Genomic DNA, 23,722 nt, shown 5'->3' on the forward strand with positions numbered 1-23,722 from the left:
CTTTGAAATGTTTTCACAGTGGTCGTTTCCCTGGTATTGAGAAATCACCATGACTAACTCCTCATAGCTTCTTAGATATATGCCAAAAGAAAAGGATTTTGATTTATGTTACTAAATGCAGTCACATTACAGACTGTCTCCTGACGGTCCTGAAGCCAACCTTTAAAACCAGTATTTTATACCATAGGATGAAAATATCATGGGCTCCCATCTCATAAAGAAAACAGCCACACACATGGAAATTCCTTGCTCACTCATCCGTGGAAAGAAACTGTAATGCGGAACTTCGACATACGCGTGTATAGAAGTTGGTATGCATAAGCACAGTGCAATGGCCACTATAAGATAAACAGAAACTCCTTCATATTAGGACTCAAACTGTGCTCAGAGTTCAGGCCACCAGCAATTGGAGGCCACCAACAGTTTAGATTCTGTTTTTCATTGCAAGTATCGTTTAAAAGGATAATTCTGCATTTCAAATAGAACAACGTGTAATGTTTGCACCAGCACAGTCTGGCAATGAAATGAAGGAAAAAGAAGAACAATCAAAATTCTGCTTTTTCTCCATAATCCTGACATACAATACTGCTTAAATATTTCTCCTTAAACCTTCACAACCAAGATTACTGACTCATGAAAAGTAACAAGGAATAGGTCAAAACACACTGAACAATGGAGTGTGACTGGTACCGAGGCAATGTCATACTGCTATTCTGCAATGATGGGCTGACTTCTAGAAACCCCAAAACTCCATGCTCCCAGTCCAACAGCAGCTGGAAGTTGCAATAGTGACCTTTAAATTTCAGGAAAATAAAGTCCAGCTACAGCATAACAGCAAGATGCAAAATCTGAGAGCACATATGGAACGGATGCTCTGTGTCTGAAGGCTACACAGATTCAAAACTCCCCCCCCCTTTTTTTTTATTTTAAACTTTCACACAGATGATTTTGAAGAAGTTGCTTATGATCAGTTTTTGTCAGAGCCTGTGCACCTCACTGCCCTCACTAAACTACTGATGCATGTGCACATGATATTAAAGCATGGACATGGCCAGATGCCCCCCTTCCCACTAGCACTAGAAAAGTAAAGTCTGCAAAAGAAATTGCTTCTTCAAGGCCATTAATTTAGGGCATTCAGCTTAGAAGAAACTGTCTACACTGTCAAGCACCCAAAATAGGTGCATTTAAAAATTGGTAATCTTTTTCAAAAGTTTCAGCCCAGAGCCTGTAGAGATTTCCTTGTGCAATTCTAAACATTGAGGCTTGACTCCTTGCCTTCACTTCTTAGAAAATGGTAACTTAAGAAAATATCTTACTAAAGAGGTGTGGAAAAAAATTTAAGTAAAGGATTGAGAAAGAGCAACATTCAACTTAAAATGTCCCCATGTCTTCAACTTTTACTCAGTTAATAAAAAATACCTGGCAAGAAATTAGACCAAGAAGAGTATCACGATTAAGAACTTCTAATCCCATGGTAATATCCAACTACAATTCATAGCCCTGTTATCAGCTGGTGCCTATCAAAGAGGAATATAATCAACAGACTTACTCCAACCACCTAGAAAGATACAGCAGTACCCCTGCAAGCAGCTTTGACAAAATCACCCCACTGTTTTTGCAGATGGTGACACTTTTAACTAATTCACTCACCTATGGTGGCAGCTGGTCACAAGTGGTGTCCCTCAGGGCTCAGTGTTGGGACCATTTCTGTTTAACATCTTTATTGATGACCTTGATAAGGACATAGAGTGTACCATCAGCAAGTTTGCAGATGACACGAAGCTAAGCGGGAGTGTTGATCTACATGAGGATATGGAGGCTCTACAGAGAGACTTGGATAGATTGAACCAATGGGCCAATACTAATGGAATGTGCTTCAACAAGGTCAAGTGCCGGGTCCTGCACTTGGGCCACAACAACCCCATGCATCGCCACAGGCTTGGGGAAGTGTGGCTGGAGAGCTGCCCGGCAGAAAAGGACCTGGGGGTTCTAATTGACAAGCGGCTGAACATGAGCCAGCAGTGTGCCCAGGTGGCCAAGAGGGTCAATGCCATCCTGGCTTGTATTAGAAATAGTGTGACCAGCAGAAGTAGGGAGGTGACTGTTCCCCTGTACTCAGCACTGGTGAGGCCACACCTTGAGTATCGTGTCCAGTTTTGGGCACCTCAATATGACAGAGATATAGAGGTGCTGGAGCGAGTGCAGAGGAGGGCAATGAAGCTGGTGAAGGGCCTGGCGAATAAATCTTATGAGGAGCGATTGAAGGAGTTGGGACTGTTTAGTTTGAGGAAGAGGAGGCTGAGGGGAGACCTCATCACTCTCTACAATGTCCTTTCAAGTAGTTGTAGAGAGGTTGGTGCTGGTCTCTTCTCATAGGTAATTAGTGATAGAACAAGAGGGAATGGGTTCAAGCTGCAGCAGGATAGGTTTAGGCTGGACATTAGGAAAAAACTCTTCACCGAAAGAGTGGTTAGACACTGGAATAGGCTGCCCAGGGAGGTGGTGGAGTCAGCATCCCTGGATGTGTTTTAAGACTTTGTTTAGATGTGGTGTTAAGGGATATGGTGTAAGGGAGAACTTTGTAGAGTGGAGCTGATGGATGGACTCAATGATCCCAAGGGTCTTTTCCAACCTAAATGATTCTATGATATGATTCTATGGTCCCACCACCAGGCAGCAGCAGAGCCAAAAAACTCCCAGGTTTCTTGACTGCCAGACTTCCATCTCAGCTACTTTGTCTCTGGAGAAACGTGTACCAATATCTTAATTTGCTATCGCTACTTCAGCGTGGAAAGCAGAAGCAGCTGCTCCACCACTGGCACTAGACTCCTGTTTCTCACACCCCTTCCCTTTCTCCCTCCTACCGTAACTGCTGCTCACCCTGCCCTTTGCACAGAGCGTCCTCTCCCACCTCTTGCTCATGCTGTTTCTCTTCCTCATATCCACTCTCACAGGCTACTTTTGCCAAACCTATAATAATCTTGTTAATGGAATTATGTATCTCTGCTTCTATTGTATATCTATGTGTATATATAAGGGTAACAGTCAAGTCATGCTTGGCCTCAGATGACCTTATTACTATAATCTTCGTTATGCTCCTCCTGCTATTCCTCTGTTTCATTAGTCTTCTTGCTTTACTTGAGTCTGTTCTGACATAAGACCCACTCTACCCATGGGAGTAGCTCCAGCACAGCCGTAAGGTCTCTCCTAGAAGGCAGCTGCAGAGGCCTGGGCAGAAGCCCCCCGGCTTCAGCAATGCTCTGCTGCAAACACAATTACTTAATTATAAAGGAAATGGCGAATGCTATTACAGGACCCATGTTTGATCTGCTTTTCCGAAGCACCTCACAAACCTCCCAGCACTGAAATAACCACCAAGTTTAATCACAGTTTGTAAAGTGCTTGGTGGTTATCGTATAGAAGTACAATTTAAAAGGGGCTTGTAGTAGAGTAGTTAAGTGCAAGAAGGATTTAAAAATGTAATTTTAAGGTTGACAATGTTTCTTTAATCCCTTAAAAGCAGTTTAGTTTGTGGTCTGGACTGAATATAATGGATCAGGAACTGTTTCTCTGTGTTTGACATCAGATAAGCAGTTAGGTAATTATGGAAACAGAATGGAACTTTAATTATGAGAAAAAACATAGATTGTTCTATTGTGATCTTCCACAGTATTGCTCTTTCTTATAAATGAACATATTGTGCAAGCTGGGAAGAAACCATTGATTAAAATAATCAAAAGCCCAATGAGAAACTTAAACATGTTTTTCCTTTGTAAAAAAACAAAACATCGTATCTGACTGGTTGAGAGATTTGAATTACCTCTTCCAAAGCCCACTTCAATTTTTTTTTCCTCACAGATTAATTTAATTAAATCTATTATTACAGGGTGGGTTTTTTCATTTTACGTAAACTATATAAAAGCTTGGTGCACTCTGATAAATCTAGAAGATTAGAAAACTTTACCAATAGCATTTTATCTTATTTCCTCCCAGTCATTTTCAGCTGAAGCAACCTATTTGATCAACATGCTGTTTCCAAAACATGCCAGCAATCAAATACTTTTAAAAGTGAAACATCAGTAGTTGCACTTACAGGTACCGGATAAGCAGAGCAACTATTCAGTTCCTGCTTTGAAATATCATTAAACACATGGTCAGAGAGGTTAGAGACAGGGAGGAGGCCATAACTGGAATTATCTACCATGTCAGGCTACTAATTGACTAGTTGCCACCTTTTCCGGAACACCTCGGCTTTGTCAGCGGAGAGGGCGCTCTGCAGTCGGTGCCAGCCCAGGAACAGCCACATAAGCACCAATATTTCAGGGAAGATCGGGTCCAGCGGAGGCAGCGCCGCTTCTCCAGATGCTCAAGAGTATAAATGAGACTGGGGGGCTCACGTACAAGTGCACGTGTACACACTGCCTCCTTCCCTTTCTTTCTCCGGCTAATCAAGAAGCAATTCTGTACCCCGAGCGCTGGGAAGAAGGAATGCTCACAGACCGCATGCTGGGCTTCATCGAGAGCCCGCTGGTTACAAACGGCGATGAAAACACAGCCTCTTCAGAAGTCTCTCAACTGTGGCTAAGAGTCCGGCACGCACCCGTGGGGCTCTCTGAGCCTCTGCATCAGCAGCTGCTCTTTCATTTTCCCTCTTCCCAGGCTCTTTTTCTTTCTCTCTTTCACAGAGATTACCCTGATTCTAATCAAAACAAGGGAGGAAAAAGCCCCACAGAATGCTAGGGGGACAAAATTATACAAAGGATAAAGGAGTCGAGCAGCATTGAGACCATACCCATTTGTAAAAGAGATTATGGTCGCAAAAGTGCTTCGTATCAATAGGGAGAATAAAGCCACAAAAGGTCCCTAGATGAGCAAACATAATGAAACCTGCCAAGATGAGTGATAAAAATTATAGAAAGAAAAATTATACAGGTCTCCAGGAAACTGCCAGAATTCATCATAAAATACTTTTTCCTGTTACTTGGGGTCTGCACCTTTTTTCAATTCAAACAAAAAGCTTGCCTAAGTATGTTGCACCATTGGTACTTCCCCTTGTATCTGCCATTGTGGTATCTCCTCACTGTTCCATCAAAGAACTGAGTATACCAAACAGCAGCCAGGGCTTTTTAAAAATTCATACCTAAAGGAAAAATTGAGTGCAGCGTCATCCTCCACGTAACGCCAACTCCAGCAGCCACAGCAGCTGGAAGGAAGCCATCCTGCACCATTGCTAGTAACATCTGCATGGCCACAAAGAGGCAATTGCTGCATCAAGATCCGAGCTCATCCCAAATGAACATGCTGCCTTTTCACACTCAGGTGACAACTGATCTGAGGTGTTAAAGGTACAAACAAATGAACTGCTGCTCAAAGGGACCAACAGAACATGAAGAACTCAGGGCAAAAAGAAGTATTCAGTAGATGAGCATAGACTTAATTTCTAATATATCCTCACTCTTATATGTGCAAAAGAAAGTAAGTCTGAAAAGGCTCTGCTGCTATTAAGTAATTGTGTTGCTTATCTGGGAGCTAGCATTTCATCTTTTATATATGTGCAAAGAAACCCCACCTGTTTTTCATAGGATGGAACCGGCAGCTCAGATGGCAATTTTAATTGAATGCGTTTAGGCTGTTGCACAAGAATAGTGGTGTGTAGACCCGTGGCTGAGAAGAAAAGGCTTTCCCCCACCACCTACACCTTTACTTCATTACAAATAACCCTGCTGGTTCACACAACTCAGCTCCAAGTTTGACAGTTGCAGCACGGCTAGAGGCAGGAACTGAAGCAGAAACATACAAATTCTAGCAGAATTCAGTACGTTATTCGCTATTCCTCATTCACATTCCATACAGAGCCGATATACCTGCTGAAATGCTTGAACAGCATACCATCATTTTTTTGTGTCTCTGCATATGTGCGTTTCTAAATACGTATGTATAATATAAATGCATACACAATGGCTAGAAATGAAATCGCTGATTGTCAAACATGCTAGACATGCTTCTCCCTGTACAGAAAAAAAAAAAGGGGGGAGGGAAGCACAGTTACGTTTGTGCTAAAATGACTAGTGTTTGCAAGCTCTATGCCAAAACAGAGAATTCACAGTCTTCATACAATAACTTGACTCTCGTACAACAGTACACTTAGAGAACTCAAATGACATGGGAAGATGACTACCCTGTCAGTATAAGCCAGAAAAATGGTGCAATAACTGGCATGAGTCCATTCGTATGGGAACGTATAAGCATACGCGGTCTAACAAAGCTACTGAGCTAAGTCCTTTGTATTTTAATGCAAAGGATTCTTAACGTGTTTAAACATGTTAAAACACAAGATGGAATGGGCGAGTTGAAATCTGTCACTTCAAATGTAGTCACTGAATACAGCGTCCCTAGAAAGGAGGCTTGAAGCTATTGCTAAAGCAAAGCCCCGATTAAGGCTCTCGGCAGCTACGGAAGCTCATTGCATCCCACAAACGCACAGGGTGAAGATCCAATACCCTCACACACGCCGACAGCGCCATGCCTCACCCCAGAGCACAATCTGACTGAGAGCATTTCAGAGAATTAAAGATCTCCAGTGCAAGGTTTAAATTACATAAATTATCTACCAAAGCATGCAGAGACTGCATATTAAACCAGTCTTAATCACGATCCTAATCCTCAAGGAAGCAGGATGGAGTATCACGAGACCCTTATTAAAACTGCAAATGATTTCAGTGGGAGCTTGTCCTGAATGAAAACACGATGCTACAACTGCAGAAATGGAGAAAGAAAGGAGAAGTATCTATCAAGGAAAAGGTTGTAGAACTAGGCACAGCTTCAACATACAATTCATTATGATACTAAAACACAGCAGCTCTGTAGACATGAGAAGTGTTAAAATAATATAACTTGATATTCACTTATTTTCCTCACATCGTAATACACCTATTTAAGAAAGGAGAAAAGATTTGCCTTCTGTGCTCTTGCAGTGCAACACTGCTTCATTCAGTTAGCAAAACATTTCAAATTATGTTTTGCCTTCGATTCCTAGAAATTATTTTCTTTTCACCTCAGCCATAGTAAGTAAACCAACCGTGATCCCTCCCTCCCACCAATAAACAAGGAAAAATATAAATATATAAATCAGGTAACCCACATTTCAGAAAGCAAGCAGCAAGAGAACAGAAAAAATGAAAGCACTAGGCAATGGAAAAGCTGCCTGAGATTTCTGAAAACCTCTTAAGTTTTTACTAGTTCAATAGTTATGGACTGTTAAATAATTACACATACAAGAGCTTCACATGCTCAACTTTCATTTTCCTGCTATTCTCTCCTATTGAAGTAACTGCAAGATTAATTATAGCCATAAAAAGGCAGCATCAAACTCTTTTACGACCATTCTTGTTTATGAACTGCATGAATGCATTAGACCAACAGGAAAAATATTTAAATGCCAGCGTTTAAATCTTAGTAGCAGTCAATGAGCAAAAGCTCAAAGTCGATCTAAGGTACAGAACACTGCAAATGTCAAAGCTTGCAGTGCTACATGAAAGGTGACTTTCTTGCAAGGTAAACACTGCTTAAGAAAAGAAAATAAAAACATCAGAAAAGACTCCATAGGTATTTTCTATTGGTTTTCCTATTGGACTCAGCTCTCTGAAGAGGTCATTTCTGAGATGTAAGCTCTAACCAACTTCCCTTAAAGGAAAAACACATTTTGCTTTCAACAAGTACTAAAACTTTAGCTCTGGTAGAATTGGAGCACAATCACTACGTACACTAAATTCATTTACATCTCTAGGTAAGTAAAATGCTGAGACCACCACAGCCATGTACTCATCAAAAAGGAGATGTAATTCACTGCCCATGAGCCACAGATAAAGTTATCCCACTACTCGGGATAAACAGCTAGGCTTTGACTTCGCTGACTTCCCTTTGATGTAAAAGGATAATTACACGCTGCAAGAAAAGGAACAGGATGCAGGAAAAACTGGATTTGGTTCCTTACCCTATCAAAGGCTTCTTGTGTTACTACCTACGGTTTTGTGTCCTTTGGGATATTGAGGTCAACTTGGGGTTGCTCAATAAGGACACACCTGGGAGGCATTCGAAGCAGTTCCAGTGGTTAAGGAATCAGAGGCACTTGGGAAGCAAGTATACACTGGCTGAGATAGGATGATTAAATCAGGAGTAAAGGGACATTTGTGAGAGTTTGAAGAGTTATATACACTTTGGATAAGGAGGACTTTTAAAAATCTGCACTGGACTATGAGTCATGATTCGTAGGGAACTACTAGCCTGCTGAAAGGCCTCAACAAGTCTTGCCCATCTCTAGTGTATTGTTAAACACTTCCATGGAGTTTTTGAGAGTCTGGAACCCTCTGCTAAGTAGTCCTGGAAGCTAAGTAGCATACTAAAGACATAACAATGAATTGATTTTTATGTTATATTTTGGATGCGGTAAAACTTTGAGAGGTGAGTGAATGATGCAAAAGCTGTATCCTGGTTGTAGGATTGTGCAATTTCCAATTATCTGACAAAAAAAAAATGCAACGAGAGACTACATACAAGGAGAAGTTGAGGAAACAGCATTTTTTCAGCCATCAGAAGAGAAGACTAAAAGAAGATTTTATTGCTGCCTTCAACTACAAAATGGGAGGGACTAAAGAAGATGGAGCCAGACTGTTCTCGGAGGTGCACAATGATAGGATGGGAGGTGACAGTCACATCCTACAACAAAGGAAGTTGTGGTGATATATAGGGATTTTTTTTTTCCATTAATAAGGGTGATCAAAAAGACAGGGGTCCACTTTGAGCAGGGCATTGGACTAGATGACCCCCAGAGGTCCCTCCTATCTTAAATTATTCTGTGACTTCATGGAGAGATGGTCACGGGGGTTTTTTCATTCTATTCTGTCCCAATAAATTTGATCACCTTGACAAATCAAAGCTTTCATCATTAGCCCTACAAACTGGTCTAGGCATCTGGAAAATGAGACTGCCTCTTTTGTGTCGCGCTGGGAGAATCCTGCAGCTCTAGAGGTGTTTCCACATCCTGCACCTTGTCCTTTATTTGCTTTACAGATGTGGTAGAAACCTGGGATATGGTCCTCAGCTGCAGTAATTCAGCAATGCTCCCAACAGCCCATGGGAGATGGTGACAGGGGGACGATTGCAGGGGGACAGTGACAAGACTACTGAAGCTGCTGTATTTTATGCTGTCAATAGCCAGTTAATGTAGCGGGACTGTTGTTAAAATGCACGCCTGTACACCTAACACTAACATCATCTTACTCAATTAATTCCCCAAATGATCTGTAACAAGTTAATCCAGTACAATGGTCTTTAATTTACAATCCCCCCCACCTTATCACCTATATACAAACAGATCTGCTTTTAATGTTCGGGGGGAAAAAAATAAGGAAGAAAATAAAAAAATCCTCTCTGTTACTGCCCCAAGTCCTAAAACCTGGTATCTGGCTGTGCCTGGCTGATTTGGCCTAGTTTTTTTTATTTTGCCACTTGAAGTTCAATGGCCCAGTGTATGCGATGCCCTGAGACAGTTCACCCTTCTCCAGGATAAATTCTCCAAGGGCAGGGAACAATTTATTAAGTCTCTATCCACAAAAGCGCAGTAATGTCACCAAACTCACTCAGTCATGCATGGGATCTGAATCAATGGAGAATAATAAAGATATAATATCTATTGGGGTGAATGGAGAGCTGGGAGAGGACTGTGCGTTTGGGGGTGAGCAATGCTATCAGCACTACCAACAACTACAGAATTTTGCATTTGGGCAACTGAACAGAAAACGAGGACAGAACTGATCACCACTGTGACAGATCAGCATACACAGCAGCAGCCCACAGAGTGCCTAGGACCATGGAAAATACCCATTAAAAATATAACTGTCAAGTTTGGATACATCTCCCTGAACGACTCGTGACATGTACTTCAAAACAAAAAAATGCATGAACCGGTACTGTATTTCAAACCAACATTCAGGGTTTGATTTTATGTTCCATTTCCATTTAAAATCTGTTTCCAGGACTGCTGCTTATTAAACCTGCCCTATTAAATGCAATATGAATTCAGGTCTCTCCTTCTCTTTTTCTTCCTCATAACACCCTACTGTACCTTTCTGTATAATAATTTCTGCTCTTAACTAGGAGAATGTCACATATCTGATAAAGCAGTAAGTGGTGAGTTTATGCTGCCTGCATTCCTCGATCTCATTATATATACAATGTCCTAAGGCAAGAGTTGCCAGCTTAGATTTTCACTTGCTCTACCCCTTTAATTTGTGTTCCCATCAGTGCTGTTACTGTTTGTAAGCACTTGTTTTTATTTTTCTCTAGAGATTTTTTTGTTTAAGTCACTGGTTAAATAATCAAAATACTTCAGAGGGAAATTTAAAATTTCTTCCTTGTATAAAAGCAGAATGATTCCGTACCTGTGCTGGAACAGCATTAGGTGGGTAACATTCATTGTGCTGGAGGTCTCTGTTAGCTCAGTAAGAGAAATGACTTCCCTTCCCCCTCTCTCTCAGCTTCAAGAAACTGGATAAGAAAATAGTGAGGAATCTTTCCATATGCATAAGCAAACGCCTGTGCATATCAGCAGTGGCTGCACTACTGCTCTAGGGGGATCATCGGGCCACACTGGGTTGCTTTTAGCGAGAGCAATGAAAAATAAGGCCAGGGCTCCGGCCAGGGTGGGCTTTTCGATGAGAGAGTACATGTAGGCTACCAGAGATGTCCTTGCACTTGGCAGAGGCGTGTTGCTGTACAGCCTTCCAGCAAGCAATTATAAAATCCTCAGTGTTTGAGCCTACTCTGGGGTCAAAAATATTTTCTGTATCTCAAAACAGCTGCTGGTGAGGTGTGTGGGAGTTGCAGGCGTCGGGCTGACAGAGGCACTAACTCTGCTCCCACTACTTCCAGATACTCTGCTATCCTTTTTAACGACTTGTGGGGAGCTCCTTGCATACTAACAAGCTGGCACAACGGAGATGAAATCCATTATCATTGCAGAGCTCCTTCCAGCAATGGCAGTTCTGCACCCAGTGTAGGCTCTCCCTCACGGCAGGTAGGGAGAAGCAGCAATGGCTGATACCAAACAGGAGGACATGCCTGCTTCTCTCCTGGCTATTTCCTTGGCATGTATCCTGCAAGGCCAAAGTGGTTCTATTGTTTTATTCTATTGTTTTATGTACCAATAGCCAGCCCTTCCTAAACAGACGCCTAGTTCAGGCAATTGCTGAATCTAAAAAGGCTTCAGTCAAGGAAGATGAGGCCAGAATTTGGCATGCCCAAGTGCTAACTCTTCCCCTTCCCCACCAGGAACATCGCTGCAGCACAGGAAAATGATGTTTCTCTGTTACCTCTCACCCACCATCCCATTTCTTTTCATTTTTTAGGTATGTTTCTCAAAATAACTTTGTTCTCTTCAATATTAAATTCCTCCTCCCTCTCCTCCCTCCCCTAGCCTCAAACAACACAACTTCTTAAATTGTGAATTTGGTCCCTTTTCCCCCTTGCGGATAGCAATAATTTCTGAGTTCACATGGTTTTGCTTCTCTTGATTTAGGAACTCATTCTGCTTCCACACAGAAACAACAAATATAATAAAACACATCTCTCCCCAAAACTGACAGTATTTCTGATGATGACTTCAGAGAGAACAGATCCGGCCCGCAGGATGCCCCTGAACAGATCAGCTTACAGAAAAGGGGGACGCTTTTCTTTGAAATCTTAATATAAATTAAATGAGACAAAACAAATTCAGCAGACAGATAATAGCACTGAAAAACTGACAGATGGCAGAACACTGAGGTTTAGTAGCGACACTCATATGTTACATGAATAATTCACTCGGACAAACCTATGGATGTGAGACTATGTTTAGGTTAAGGCTCCGGCTCGAAGAATAATGAAGAAATATAAGCAGTTTCTTATTCATAATGACCCACTTCAAAACAAAGGCTTAGGTAGCCATCTTCTCCCAAATCAGTCAATGCCAGAAAATAATTGACCTTCTACTAGCCCCCAAACCCTATTCCTATATATCTCATCAATTGAGAATTCAATAGGACTCAAAAAGACATTCTTACACCTGCTGCTCCCAGCTACATTCAGTGGCTTGAAGAAAATGCAGTTTTAAATAATTTAGTAATAGTTGCATAGATGGCAGTAAAGGCCCTAGACATCACAGGTCTGACACAAGTCAGGCCAGCTGTGATGCCATCTTACTGGGAAACAGAAAAAGCAAAGTACTGTTTTGTTTTTGCATTACTGTTATTAAAAAAAAAAACACCCAACCAAAACAAGAAAATCCACACCACAATCTGTTACCTTTAACCGAGCATGAGAGATGGGGACACAACATCCCAAAGTACCAATCAGAGAGCACAAAATGTATTTTAAAACACACCACAAAAGCATTCAGAAAATAAAAAGCCATTTAGCAGGTGGTTAGACATTGAGAGGAACAGCCTTGTTTTCATCACATTCTACGCTGGAAGTACTCCTAAAATGCAACAGTCAGCATTAGCAATGCTCTTAACCTCCCTAGCTCAAATGGACTATGGACAATATCCCAATGTTGCATTAATCGAGGAATAACCCTAGATCCTGGCAGAGGTGCTGGCAATTATGTGGCCTGTCTGAAAGCAATTGATTTTATAAAGCAGTCTGATCTTGCCAGAGGTGAGAAATCTCCATTTCCCAACCTGCCCCTTCCCAAGGGAAACTCTGCAGTGCCGGCTCCTCCAAAGGGCTGTGCTGCATTTCTAAACAGGAGAATGAGACAGGCACAGGGGCCTGCGGTCGTTCCTCAGCCACAGGGAGAAAGCTCAGCCTTGCTTTCATCAGGGAGAAAGAAAATGGGACCAGAGGGAGAGACCATTCAGGAATGTCCATCTATACATTTTGCCTCTCGCTACATTTTCTGTCTGTTTTTACAGCCTCTTCTTTGCCCTTAAAGAGCATTTACACACACAAAGAGCTAGGCCTTTTACATTAAGGGTGCTAATTGAAAGCAAAGCCCAGCATTCCAGTTTTTTGTTTAATAGTCCACCAGGTTTATAACTCACTGCCATCTTGACCGGCGGTGGTAGGAAGACCTGTGAACACACGTGAATTAACCCCCCAGCCAGCACTGTACTTACGCATTACCAGATTGATTCTGTTTCCTCACCGAGCAGATCCGATCAGCCTTTGAGATGACACATACTTTGACAAGGATACAAAACATCTGGAAAGAATGTCCTTACCGTGCAAATTAAAGCCTATAGCTATCAACAGTCGTAAGATTAAAACTACTTGATCTTCATCTGATTAAGTGTGAACTTCAGATCTGAATAATCCTATAAAACAAGTAAAGTTCCAAAATTCTGGTTGCAGACATTTGTAAGAATCAAAGGCAAGTTTTTAACTTGTACAGACAGAAACATTGGCTTCTCCTGTGTGCTAGCCACAAGTCAGACATAGGCTTGTATCAAGTATCCTGTGAAAGTCGAGACACAAGTTCATGCATCCACCACACAAAAACTGATCCATTTTGGCTAAAACTCATAACAAAACCTACAAGTCTTATGCTAAGGCAAAGCATGGTAAATCTGCTCGAGGCAGCTACAAACAAATAAAATACGCCATAGTAATTGCCATAGTCTTTGAGCTGCTTTTAAAGCCCTTGTATTTAAAAAAAAAAAAACAAAAAAAAAACAAATTAAGAATTGATCCATATAGGTACTGCTGCTTTCACTAGAAATTCCCGATTCGTCTGTTAGGCATGTTCTACAGAATGGGAACAAATTTCTTCCTGCACCGATGTGACGCTGGCTGACTCCCATTAGCAGCAGGAAGATATTTCAAGGGCAATCTATTTTTTTGAGAAATGCAGAACCTTAGAAGGTTTCAAGCAATAAAAAAAAAAAAAAAAGTATCACACAAAGCTGAACAAATTACTTTGTTACAGTACGGGACTGCTGTCCTGAGAATAATCAGAGGCTCAGGTCAAGTCTTTTTTGCGATACTTAAGTTTTAAGGCTGATTTCCCCAGAGGATGAAATAAGCGGGGGGAAAAATGGAAGGTGATACGGCTAGAAAAGGAATGGAAGGTGATTAAGAGACATTGCCAGGGATCTTAGCTGTGCATGGCCTATACACAGTCCATGCCATGGCCTCTGACAAGAGATTTACAGAGACTGCAGGGAATGCAGCTGCTTAGTTATTCACACCCCCCGCCTCCAGACAATCAGGTAGCGGAAGCATTAATAAGATAGCTTTTGACTAAGGGGGATGCAGGGCAAAAGACCAACACATACAGTACATCAATATGTTAATGTAGTTTTGGAAATAATTTTTTCTGTAGTCTGTATATGGCTGCACAAATGATTCCATTCATTTTATGCAAGAGAAGCGCATTCATCTTTCTTAATTAGGGAGAAAGTAGGACTGGTACTAGGCTTAAAAATAAAAGTATGGTTAATTTTGAAGTCCTCTGTGTGCCCCATTCTGCTGAAATCTTATCAAATATTTCCTCCAACACTGTTTCTGGCTCCTGGGAATATATTTGTGAAGTACATGACTGGAAATTCAATAGAATGGTTTGTACTAGTTTCTTGGTCTGTGCAAGAATAAATCTGCAGACATACGTAAGCACACAAATAAAAGACCACATATTAGTTAGCATTTTCATTAAAATATCCCTGGCTTCCCCTTCAACTCAACATCAGACAACCTTTCACAGTTCTAGAACAATGGAGCATGAATGGACCTCCTCAGAGAGTCAAAAGAACAAGATAAAACGTGCTACGTGAAAATCACTTACTGAACCAATTGGTTTTTAAAAAGTGTTACCTGCAGTTAACATCTGTCATACTTACTCCCAGCTTTAGTTATCTTACACTGCTCATCTTTCAATCTTTCATCTGCTTTTTTCTTCATTTGTTCTTGGAGGAAAAAATAATAATAAAAAAACCAATTGAGCGGTGCTCTAACATTGCAAAGTTCCTCTGTAATGAAAGAGTTGCTGTCTGCAGTGGTGATAAATCCCAATGCGCTACCATGCAAAGCACTGCAAACCTGAGCTCCCAAAGGCCTGATCCCGGGTGGGTGAGAATCTTTGTGCACGGCTGCTGCTCATGAGCCCTACGAGTAGATAAACTCTAACACAGCTAGAGACGTTTTCAATTCTGTTACAGACAGAAATACACACTAGATAGCACTGCCTGTATCACAGTCTGGAAAACTGGTACATTTGGAAGTTTGGAAACTGTCTGATTCGAATGACCTGAATCTTTTGTGTCTTTAATTTCTGTTCTAGCAGAAGCAAAAGTTGACAGATCATCCTGCAAGTGTTGGGAACACCATCTCCAATTTCTCTACGCTTTGATAAGACAAGACATTTGAAAAATACCAATTTTCTCTATTACTCACTGCATGCTGCTTCGGATTCGTCTGACCCATCAGGACATTCTTCTTCGCCATCACATTTCCACCGGGCTGGGATGCAGTGGCCATTGTCACAAGTGAAATCCGACTCGGCACAAGTTTTCTTTGCTGCAAGAAAAAAAAAAAAAAAAAGTACTCAGCACGAATAAAAGCAGTAGAGAAGACCTCCATCGCATCCAGTCCCAATAAGGATGACACTGATTGTCCTGTACGGAGAGGATTCACTTCACATTCAACATTGCTTCTTCATGACAGAGTCAAACAGATATCAAAGATGGGTGTTTCCACTAGAACTCTTATCCCTCCATTATTTAACATGGGTTCAGTCTTTTATGTTTTTTCCAGGCATTAGAAAACCAGGGATGTTCTTTTTCAAAATAATTTTCTAAGGCTTTTACTCCAAAAAGCTGCTACCCACACGGAACTGAAAGTGTGCTGCATGATTTACAGACAGGCAAGACAAACAAGTCTCACCTTTGGAGTACTGTAAGTAATAATGTTTTTATCTATGCAATGTATTCATGGCTTTTTAGTGTATCTGTCACCATAGTAGATGATCATAAAGCACTCCTCCAAACACTGAAAATCATTTCATTAAATGTCAACCACTCTGCACAATTTGCTTTGCCTGCATTAATCTAGGGTTTGAAAAAGATGCAAGATGTGAACTCGAGCAATTAATTGATCTATTCCTCTGTGCCAGTGGCGCAGCACAACCGGTGCCCTGTGATACAAATCAGCATTTTTCCACTGCAGCAGGAAGTAATCTACAGATATCTGGCCCCTTCGGCGCCAGCGCGATCACCAGTCACTCAGTGCTTTTGCAATGGTGACTTCAGTGGCTTTTCTGCTAGAAACCAGACCAAACAGCAATGCTGTGAGAGTCATGAGATCACTCTCAGTGTTACCACCCTTGAAGCACAAGACTCTACAGCTAACTGGTATCTACCTTTGTTAGCGATCAATTTACATAGGAAGTGGTGGCGGGGAGAAGATTTCTTTCTTCCCTCTGCAAAGTTGCTCACAACCTAATTGGATCACAGGAAAATTCAGGTAGCGAAGGACCTCAGGAGGTCATCAAGTCCAACCTCCTGCTCCGAGGTCAGAGCAGGTAACTCTGCGTTTTTTCCAGTCTGGTTTTAAAAACCCCCAAGATGGAGACAGCACAACCTCCCTGGGCAATCTGTTCCACTGCTCAGCTGCCCTCACCGTGAGGTTTGAGCTTGAGAGCTATTCCCTGATACAAGCCATGTGCACACATCATTGCCACATCAATATTTCTCCCAGCAAACATTTTCAAAGCATTAAACACAACAAATAAGCCTCCAGGGTTTGATTTTTTTTTCCCCTTTCTTTTTTTGTTATGTGAGTTGCTGTCAGGCAGGGAACCATATTAAATACAAGTCACGTGCATACGTAGGGAACAAGAAGCATTTCTGCGTGAGGTGCTGGAGAGGTCTACATGGCAGAAATCAAGCACTCATTTTCTAATACACAAAACACGCAGCTTCCTTGAGCAAGCATCCAGCAGGAAAACACTGCAAAGCATCACTAAGCAGCTGTACAATCTCTCAGGACACACTTTTCATAAAGAGAATATACATTCACTCCCCTTCTGTTGCTAAATGAGCCAGACTCAAAAAAAAAAAAAGACAGTTTTCTCTTCAGTCATTCAAAACCAGATATTATGAACTAATATAGGGAAAAAAACCCAAACAACCCCATATAGACAGAGAGTTTCACAAGAGACCAGTCATACAGCCTGATCTTCCAAAGATGTTGCACATGCGTTAGAGCAAACAGACCTTCTCCTGATCATCTCCAGTTAGAAAACCCAAATTTGTGGAACTGGCTATCGAGCATCACTTCTGATTTATTTAATGTCAGTTTGATTTAATTAATCTGATGTATTTAATGGTCAGAAACTTTGACCAGATACAGATGGGATATACATGCATAAGCAAAGTCTGAGCAGTCCCCGGCTCGCTGTGAAGCTGACTGGGTAAAATGTTGGTATCTGCTATCAGGGGACACCTACAAATGAAACAACGGCATCTCTATCCAGAAAGCAGGGACAAGCATAATACTGGAGATATAAGAAACTTAATTCTAAAAATATCTTTAGTTTTTATACTAGCGCTCTCAGTGTCCTAATGTCTTGTTTTCCATAGGAAAACTGTCCTATGACTCATTTTCTAGAGATTCAGAGAGCAACACAACTACTTTTCCACCTCAAAATGAGCCTCCCCTTTTTCTATCAGTCTAACACTCTGCTCACTGTTATTTCCGGGACATGTGGACGCAAGCGCGAGCGAGGGGTTCAGCCACAGAAAGGAGCGTAACAGGCATTCCCTTCAACATGGCCAACCTGCTCACAGCAGATGGTGGCACTGATTGCTTTGTTCCCCTGACGCTGCTCTTCGGCAGCACAATTAATAGATTGCCAGGATTCACAAAAGGGGGAGAGAAAAGCATTACTGACAGTCCCGGGGCGTCATTTGGAAGGTGTTAATGTGTTCCCCGAGTTCAGCTCCTCTCTGCAAAATTAAGTTGGGCACAACCACCCATCAGCAATGGCCTAATCGAAAACTGTCATCCCTGTCCACACGCCCACCCAAAGGTCCAATAGTCCCGTGCCAGATCAATCCGCAGGATACAAATGCATTTGGTCCTTTGTTTGAACCTAAACCATCTAATCTCTTAAAGGAGCAGGATTAAGAGAGGGGAAGCTCAAACCTTTCTACGATTATTATATTTACTTCTACTATTTCTTTTTTTAACTATTTCTGCTTTTTATCATTTATATTTGATATACTATATTCTATTTTTTATTATTTTTTACTATTACCCTCCAACACATTGGGTCACGGTTCTGCAGACTGTCTTAATTCCATTAAACTCTGCTTTGTGTTACGTACAGCAACCCAGATTATTCAACTCCAGAATACTGAAGCACTGTCTCATTTCTCACCTCTAATGCAAGACTGGAATCGCTTTATTTCCAACCAGATTCGCCTTCTGGCACTCAATCGTCATGTCTCTGGGATCACAACACAGGCAGGGAGCAGTTAATTAAAATATCAGCTCTCTGTCTTTTCCTTCCTTTTTCTTTTTCAAGTCTGATAACCTTTTCTATTAATCTCCCACGTTATACACCTTTCTTCTATCAATTCTCTATTAAAAATTCATTGAGGCTCATACCATAAATTGTCAGTGGTGCATTAAAATGTAAAATAAATAAATACATCCCATTTAGACAATGGAGAGAACACAGGTTCATTTTACGGTTTCACCTGGCTCAGAAATAGCCAAGCAAAATTAATTGTTCCCCCGAGATCCATTTCCTTTGCCGTGAGCAGCCCAGGCAGCTCTGCTCACATGTCTCTTCAAAATGAACATAAACAAACAAGAGTAAGTAGTCACAGCATCCCTGCGCCTCTGCTCCTCAGGGGGCAAACCGATACCTGGAACAAGAAAAGAGAAGGCTACTGAAGCGTACACGGAGCCTTTCATCATCTCCCCTGCCTGGATGCAGAGAGTGACACCAAAGAGACTGCTTTTCTTTTGACTCTTGCTTGATTTGCCTTTGGTACCTGCTTTTCCTCTCTCACATCTGCAGCTGGACAGATATGTCAGAAACTCCAGGGTGGAAGTCGGCGCCTGTGCGACCACGGGGCTTTCCAAAGGAAAGCTTGGTCAAAGCAAGTCATTCCTGCTCCTCTTCTCCCGGGAAGAAAGGCAAGGGGGGAAAAGGAGGTTTCAATTTCATCCAGTCATGACAGAAATACCCTAACACTAAGTTTTAAACTTAACTGCATCAAACCAACATGGTTCCTCATTTTGCAAAATGTCTTTTTCCTTTCCATTACTCACATTGCTTACCCTGAGCTGCAAGTAAGGATTCAGAATTCATCCCTGCAGCAAATTAAAAGCAGAGAACCCAGGGAGACTGGTTTAGAATATGAACATTTATAGAGGGAATTCATAAAAAAAAAGCAGTCACTAGGGATATGTATAATTAGACTGGAGGAAATAAATACATACTGAAAGAACCAAATCATGTACTGGCTAGGAACAGGGACTGGATTATCTAAATGTGACTTTTAAGTTCCCAAAATATCTCTCTGAAGGCCAAATCCCTGACTCAAAAGCCTAATAGGTATCCGAATCTAGTTTAAAGGCCCAGAATTTATTCTTCTTCCTTTTTCTAATAAACCCCAATATCCTCCCAGTGCCCTCCACAAGGCCTCCGTCACTTCACTTAACCTCACTTAACTTTTGTCTCAGTTCTAGAGGCTTTATGGGGCAGGAACATCTTTACAGTTGCTCTTTATAAGATACCAGGCCCTCTGTGATTCAATTTTCAATTCATGCCTCTTGTTTATTCCTAGTTTGCACATCTGTAATACTACGCAACGCACCACTCCCAAGCGAACACAGCTGAAAAGCAGAGTGAACGTATTTCCTCTCTTATCATCAAGAGTTCTGTGAACAAAGTTGTAGTTGTTCAACAGCAGCAGGGATGTAAAAGCACTTTTTCTGATTGCAACTTGCCTGCAAAAGGACAGTTAAAACAATTTTATTTTTTTTTCCCCTAAAAGAATGTATCCCTGCTAGTAATAACAGACTCTAACCACAGGATTTTTAGATTAAGGGTTTTGTTCAAACTCTGGGTTTCATATCCAGACAGAAAACCAGGCTGATGAGAGCATCCTTGCGCATTAACCCACGAAGATCCTGCAGACTGTGCTCTTTCCCCATGTTCCCCCCTCAGCAACTAACTGTTGGCCAATTTCCACCAGTTCTGAAAGAGGAGAAAGATGTGAAAAATACATCTACTCCTACAAGTTTCATAAAATTGGTAGCTGAATAGAGAACAATCAAAATTACAGCTCCACAGAAGGAGATGAAGGCAGAAAGTGGCCGTCGCGCCGGTCTGCAGCGTGTGCTGCCAGCCAGGGCAGCGCAGCTTCTGCATCTCATTCCCAAGGTAGATTTATTGCAGAGGAAAGAAGGCAATTAGGGATTAAAAAACAAATGACCTAAAAGCCCAGACACCAAACCCATTGAAAACTGGTTTCATTTGTTCCGCCACCCTCACTCCTTCACACAGATCCTGCTCCTATTTTAACTTCTGAGTCAACACCAGACCTCCCATCAAACTGTGCACCTGTTCTCATTTGCAGACAGTATTCAGCCTTCTTGCTGAAACTAGTTTCACCCATGCTGCTATAAAAATAAAATAAAATAAAATAAAATAAAATAAAATAAAATAAAATAAAATAAAAGGCCGTACAGTATAAGTTTGCTGTGATCCTTCCGCAGCAGTAAAACAGCACAACCCTGTAGGATGTGAGAATGGGAAGATGATGGTAGGCCAGAACACGAAATTGAAATTCATAAGACAGGTTTCATTTCATGCTGGGAAACTTCAATGGCAACTTTGATCAGTGGCTTATCTGAGCCGCTGACAAGACTCCATACAAGAAGAAGAAAAGCAGCATCACACGAGTTCAGGAGCTTAACACAGACCATCGCCATCACTCAGCCCTGAGAGGTGCCAACGGCAGCTTGAAGTGTAACACAGGACACAAGCTTGCTCTTCCCAGAACAAAATACATCATTAGGATGGCTCGCTCCGCACTTCTAATGGACCTCAATTAATCTAGTCTCACAGTGAGCAAAATACACCCCAACTGAATCATTTGCTTGGCGCATCAAAGTTTTTTGCTTACCAAGAGAAAGGTAAGGGCTGGGCTCATTATTCAGCTCTTGAGAGAGATTCTGAGCTATGCAAAACCTGACAGCAAACAGACGTCTTCAGTTTATAACCTCAGCCAACTCCTGATCGCAAACACAGCCACCATGACATTGCAGGTGCCACTCCCAAACAAAAGTTTCCAGCAATACAAGAAAACAAATTCTTTTTAAAATTTTTTAAAATGTGAAGTTAAGTTCACTGCAAACTCGGTATGTACTCCCAAACTCAGGAAACTGTTGGAGCAGGAGACTAAGCCCTAACCACATGCTTTGTCACGTCCTTGCCCTTCAAAAAAAAGTCTGTGATATTGATCCCAAATCCTTTAGCCAGGTTATATACCCAGAGGATGTCTTAGTCCTCTTAAGAAGATTTGAAAATCCTAACCTACATCTGACAATGCTGCAGCCCGAGCACTCGCAATTGCTGCTGTTGACTAACATGGTACCAGTTTTGCAGAGGAAGGAGCGTAGGACAGTCCACACCGAGGAGGTTTCCTGGTCACAGCAGGTGGGCACACAGTGCTCCATCCCTGGCCATGCCCAGCTGCCCCTGCTTTAGGCACCCAAACATCGTGTGTTGGGAGCCCGATCCCACCAGCAGTGCCTCTGCCAGGGGTACGGGGCCCTCACTGCCAAATCTGCGGCATGCAAAATCCCAGCACCATATTGGTTTGCAGCTACAAAATGGCAATAGGTAAGATCTGAAACGGGAAGTTGAAATCAGAAAATCCTAGTGGATGTGGACTGTCAAGTCCTTTTAATTTTCAGACCACTAAGGACACCTTGAAGTAATGAAAGGGAATATTTAACCACTGTCTGAATCCGGCCACTTTTTTTGATGCTGCCATCTCAGCAGGCAATTACATTTATAAAGCAAGATTAATCAGATCACCTCAAACAGCTGGTGCTCGGACACAGACCATGTCTCCTTTGATACTCCACATGAAACACATTTTACAGAAACTTTTCCCCAAGACCCCCTGAACCAGCCCCAGAAAACAACACAATGACAGAAGCCTCGTCAGAGGATTCAGGACTGCCTGAAGCTGCCGTTACAGTAACCAAAACATAAACATGCAGCTGCTGTGCCTAAACTAACCCCTCTGATCAATCAAATCAAATCAATTAAAAGGAGAAAGAGATGTCACCTGTGATTTCCATTAGTATGAAAGGTATCCACCTTTGTGCATTTTAAATGGTAATATGTGTAAGTCCCCTATTTAGAATTATTTAAATACATTTTAATGTTTAACACTGAGTTTAATGAGAAAAAAATGGCAGCACCTAATTGCAAGCTATGGAAAGCTATGGAAAACACAGAATGCTGAAACAGCATTTTGTTCTCATGTATGAAATTAAAGCGACTTCAACTAACAAATACATGCCTACATTGCCAAATTTACTCATGTAAGCAGGGCAAAACTGAACAAGAAATTTCCCCAATCTGTCCTCAGGTTGCTGCTGCCATTTCAGACTTCGAGAAGAGGCTGTATACTCAAAAGTTGATGTGTTTTTTTTCCAAATATACAAGTTGGTCTAACGAATGCAGAAACAAACCATGTTTCACAAGTAGGAAGAGCAGGAATCCCAGAAGAGAATCCAAGGACAAAATGACCACTTGGACTGATGTGCTCCTTTGAGGGCATCAGAGGTCTGTGAAACATATTACTTGGGTATCGAGACAAGTTCTCCTTTGGAGTCTGAAGGCTTTGGTAGGGCTCTGGGGCTTTGTCTTGGGGAGCTTCGCAGCAGGGAACAGCCTGGGCAGAGAGCTCAAGTGCTGCCTTGCTTTGGAGAAACATACTCCTTCGGGCAAGGCTCCATCCAACATCTGCTCCCTCCATTTTTCCTTTAGCTTTCTCTCTCTCTTTTTTTTTTTTTTTTTTTTTTTTTTTTTTTTAAGATCCACTCGTAAAGCATCAGTGATCTTTTAAGCTGTACAAAACCAGCTTTTGTAACAATTTCTCATTGCTATTCTCCATTAACCCACGTCATCTCAGTGTTTAAGTCTCCAGAGTTTAAAAAAAAAACCAAACCAAAACCCACAACCAAAAACCAAACCCACAAGAAAACGAACCAACCTCCCACCGATTCTACTTGTAAATTGAAAAATCGTGTCCTTCTGCAGAGGAAGGGGGAGGAAGGGACAGATTTTCCTACCTACAAGTTAAGCACACCCCAGCTTTGCTCAGAAATAGCCTGACAACCCTTTCCAGCCTGCGGTCACCTCTAGATGCTACCAGTCAACCTCGCTGCAATGTGGCAAGTTGGCAGGTGCGAAAAAGTACCTGCCATTCAGTGTCAAAACATGCCCACCGACAAAAATCTCACTGACGCTCATTCTCATACAGCAGCAACAGTGACAAGGAGGCTGGCAAGTGTACAGAGAGGGTCAGGCTTCAGAAAATGTAACTTTTATTAAAGCAAAGATGATGTGAGTACAACCATACTGTAAAAAAGGACTATCAGAAAGCTCGCTCCTCTTACTTAAGAGATCTGAAGACTTGAAATGCACAAATCA

General features: G+C 41.8%; 1 protein-coding gene across 4 annotated transcripts in view; it reads right to left on the minus strand.

The window, feature by feature from the left end:
* LRP8 (LDL receptor related protein 8) overlaps window positions 1-23,722 on the minus strand; it is a 190,327-nt gene that overhangs the window by 62,531 nt on the left and 104,074 nt on the right. For all 4 annotated transcript variants that reach the window (XM_074597009.1, XM_074597007.1, XM_074597010.1 and 1 more), the window contains exon 3: window positions 15,427-15,549. In XM_074597009.1, the coding sequence (XP_074453110.1) occupies window positions 15,427-15,549 (123 nt within the window). The remainder of the gene's footprint in view (window positions 1-15,426; window positions 15,550-23,722) is intronic.

The sequence above is a fragment of the Larus michahellis genome, chromosome 8, assembly GCF_964199755.1.
Source record: "Larus michahellis chromosome 8, bLarMic1.1, whole genome shotgun sequence".
NCBI classification, from domain to species: Eukaryota; Metazoa; Chordata; class Aves; order Charadriiformes; family Laridae; genus Larus; species Larus michahellis.